Raw genomic sequence first — 2,500 nt, forward strand, 5'->3', positions numbered from 1 at the left:
CTGGAAGGCCTGTAATTGTTACAGGCTATAGATCCAAATAGAAAGATGATCAGTTTACCAATGATTTAGGACCATAATTCAACGTAAAATAGTGCTTGTTTAAGATCGTATCTCTTTCACAGTGTGTAAAGAGCGTTTAAAATGAAAAGCGTTTGTATTTACTCTCTCTCTCTCTCTCTCTCTCTCTCTCTCTCTCAGTCTTTGACATGAGATCTCAATCTGTATTGTGTGTACTTCTGAGTGGGGATCATTTGTGGTTGTCAGGACCATTTAGGCACCAGGCTCTGAGCTGCAGCAGCTGTCAGACAGACAGAGGTTAGCACGTATCTCTAAAGTAGTGTCCCTATCCAACACACACACACACACAGACACAGACACAGACACACACAAACACCCACAAGAGAGGGGGAGAGAGAGAGAGAGAGAGAGAGAGAGAGAGAGACAGAGACAGAGACAGAGACAGGGACAGAGACAGGGAGACAGAAATGTGTGACGATGTGGTAAAATTCAGATGAGAGCTACTGTTTGTTCCTTTAACACTGTTACCTCAGTAATACAACGTCACCCCAGTCACACAGAAAATACCACGCTCCAACACCCTGCGTAGAGTACAGGGCACAGTTTGGAGTAAGTTTTGCTCTTTTAAGACATGATACATCACACCACCTCTCATAGCGCTTTTATAATAGTTATATAATAATCAGAGGAATGTTTGCTATGCCTCGATTTCACAATGCTGTTTTCCTTGGCAGACTTCAGCCTTACACAACTGCACGATATACAGCCCCAACAAGGAGATAGGACGATAACGATCGCTGTAAAAACAGGCCCAATCAGGAACCGCGATTTCATGTTTGATTATGGAGAGAAAGCCTCTCTTTCCTATGTACCCTGCCCCTCTGTGTTACACTGGTTCTCTGGCCCTCTGTGTTACTCTGGTTCTCTGGCCCTCTGTGTTATTCTGGTTCTCCACCCCTCTATGTTACTCTGGTTCTCTGGCCCTCTGTGTTATTCTGGTTCTCTGGCCCTCTGTGTCACTCTGGTTCTCCACCCCTCTATGTTATTCTGGTTCTCTGGCCCTCTGTGTTTGGCTCTCTGGCCCTCTGTGTTACTCTGGTTCTCTGGCCCTCTGTGTTACTCTGGTTCTCCACCCCTCTATGTTACTCTGGTTCTCTGGCCCTCTGTGTTATTCTGGTTCTCTGGCCCTCTGGGTTACTCTGGTTCTCCACCCCTCTGTGTTACTCTGGTTCTCTGGCCCTCTTTGTTACTCTGGTTCTCCACCCCTCTGTGTTACTCTGGTTCTCTGGCCCTCTGTGTTACTCTGGTTCTCTGGCCCTCTGTGTTACTCTGGTTCTCCACCCCTCAATCAGCAAGAATCAACAGTTTTCCACACAGGCCTCGTGAGACGGCTGAATGAGGCAGGGGAGAGAGAGAGAGAGTGTGTGTGTGTGTGTGTGTGTGTGTTTGGAGGTTTTTTGGGGGGGGTCTGGTTCCCTGAGTTGTGTCAGAGCAGGATTTTGGTTTGTGCGAGTTTTCCTGCGTCAGTGCCAGGTCACACAGTTGCCCAGACTCACGTCCGGATACACCTGTCACTTACTGCACTATCAGCAGCCTCAGACGCTTCCACTGGAACCACCACTGGTGTCTGTGGGTGTGTGTGTGTGTGTGTGTGTCTATGTGTGTGTCCATCTGTGTGTGCGTGTGTTTGCCTGCATGCGTGCATGCATGTTTGGTTGTTTTCAGTTTTACCATGGCGTTCCCTGGCCTTTGCAGTGACACATATCCTTAGATTTCAGAGTGAGCCAAACTCTGTCTGTACCTCCTCTCCAGGAGGAGGTGTGCTCCAACTGGAGCAGAAGTGAACGGAGCAGTATCCACGGCAAGTCTAACTCACAGCACAACGGACATACCGTGCCTCCACGCTGCTCCTTTTTTCTCCTCTCCTTTCCTCAAGACTCCTGCTTAAGCTCAAACAGACACTAATCTCATTTCTCCCTCTCTATCAGAGAGGTCTGCTTTGCTACAGTTTGGGCTTATTTCTTCTGTTAAAGTCATACTCTCACTGTTGAGCCTAATTGGGTTAATGATTAGTTTGATTACGGGGGAGGTTCCCACCTGCTCACAAACCCTGAGCAGCTGTCACTCCATCCCAACCTGCCTCATCCTATCATCATTGCTCTTCATCATCACTCATTACACCCTCAGACAGGCAGATGTCCCTCCCCACCCCCCTGCCGGTGCAGAAACCCCGCCCACTCAGCTGGGAGTGGTCGTCCTGACTGACCTCTGCAGATGAGTCCTTCCTTGTTGACGGCCTGCTTGCACACACCGCAGTGTTTCCCCTTCTTAAAAGTCTTCAGTCGGAACGTGTGGGAGTGAACGGCTTCAAACTCTTCTGGCTGCAAAAAAACAGAAAACAGAAAGAGAAACATTCGTTCAGACCAGCGACCACTGCCTCGACGTTCCTGCCCCGAGAAACGTTCACAGAAATGTTCCTCTG

At 48.8% G+C, this 2,500-nt stretch overlaps 1 protein-coding gene across 1 annotated transcript in view; it reads right to left on the minus strand.

Moving 5' to 3' along the window:
• Nucleotides 1-2,500, minus strand: part of tns1b (tensin 1b) — a 145,473-nt gene that overhangs the window by 105,277 nt on the left and 37,696 nt on the right. The window contains exon 2 of the mRNA XM_030785824.1: nucleotides 2,285-2,399. Within this exon, the coding sequence (XP_030641684.1) occupies nucleotides 2,285-2,399 (115 nt within the window). The remainder of the gene's footprint in view (nucleotides 1-2,284; nucleotides 2,400-2,500) is intronic.

Source organism: Chanos chanos, chromosome 10 (genome assembly GCF_902362185.1).
Source record: "Chanos chanos chromosome 10, fChaCha1.1, whole genome shotgun sequence".
Lineage (NCBI taxonomy): Eukaryota > Metazoa > Chordata > Actinopteri > Gonorynchiformes > Chanidae > Chanos > Chanos chanos.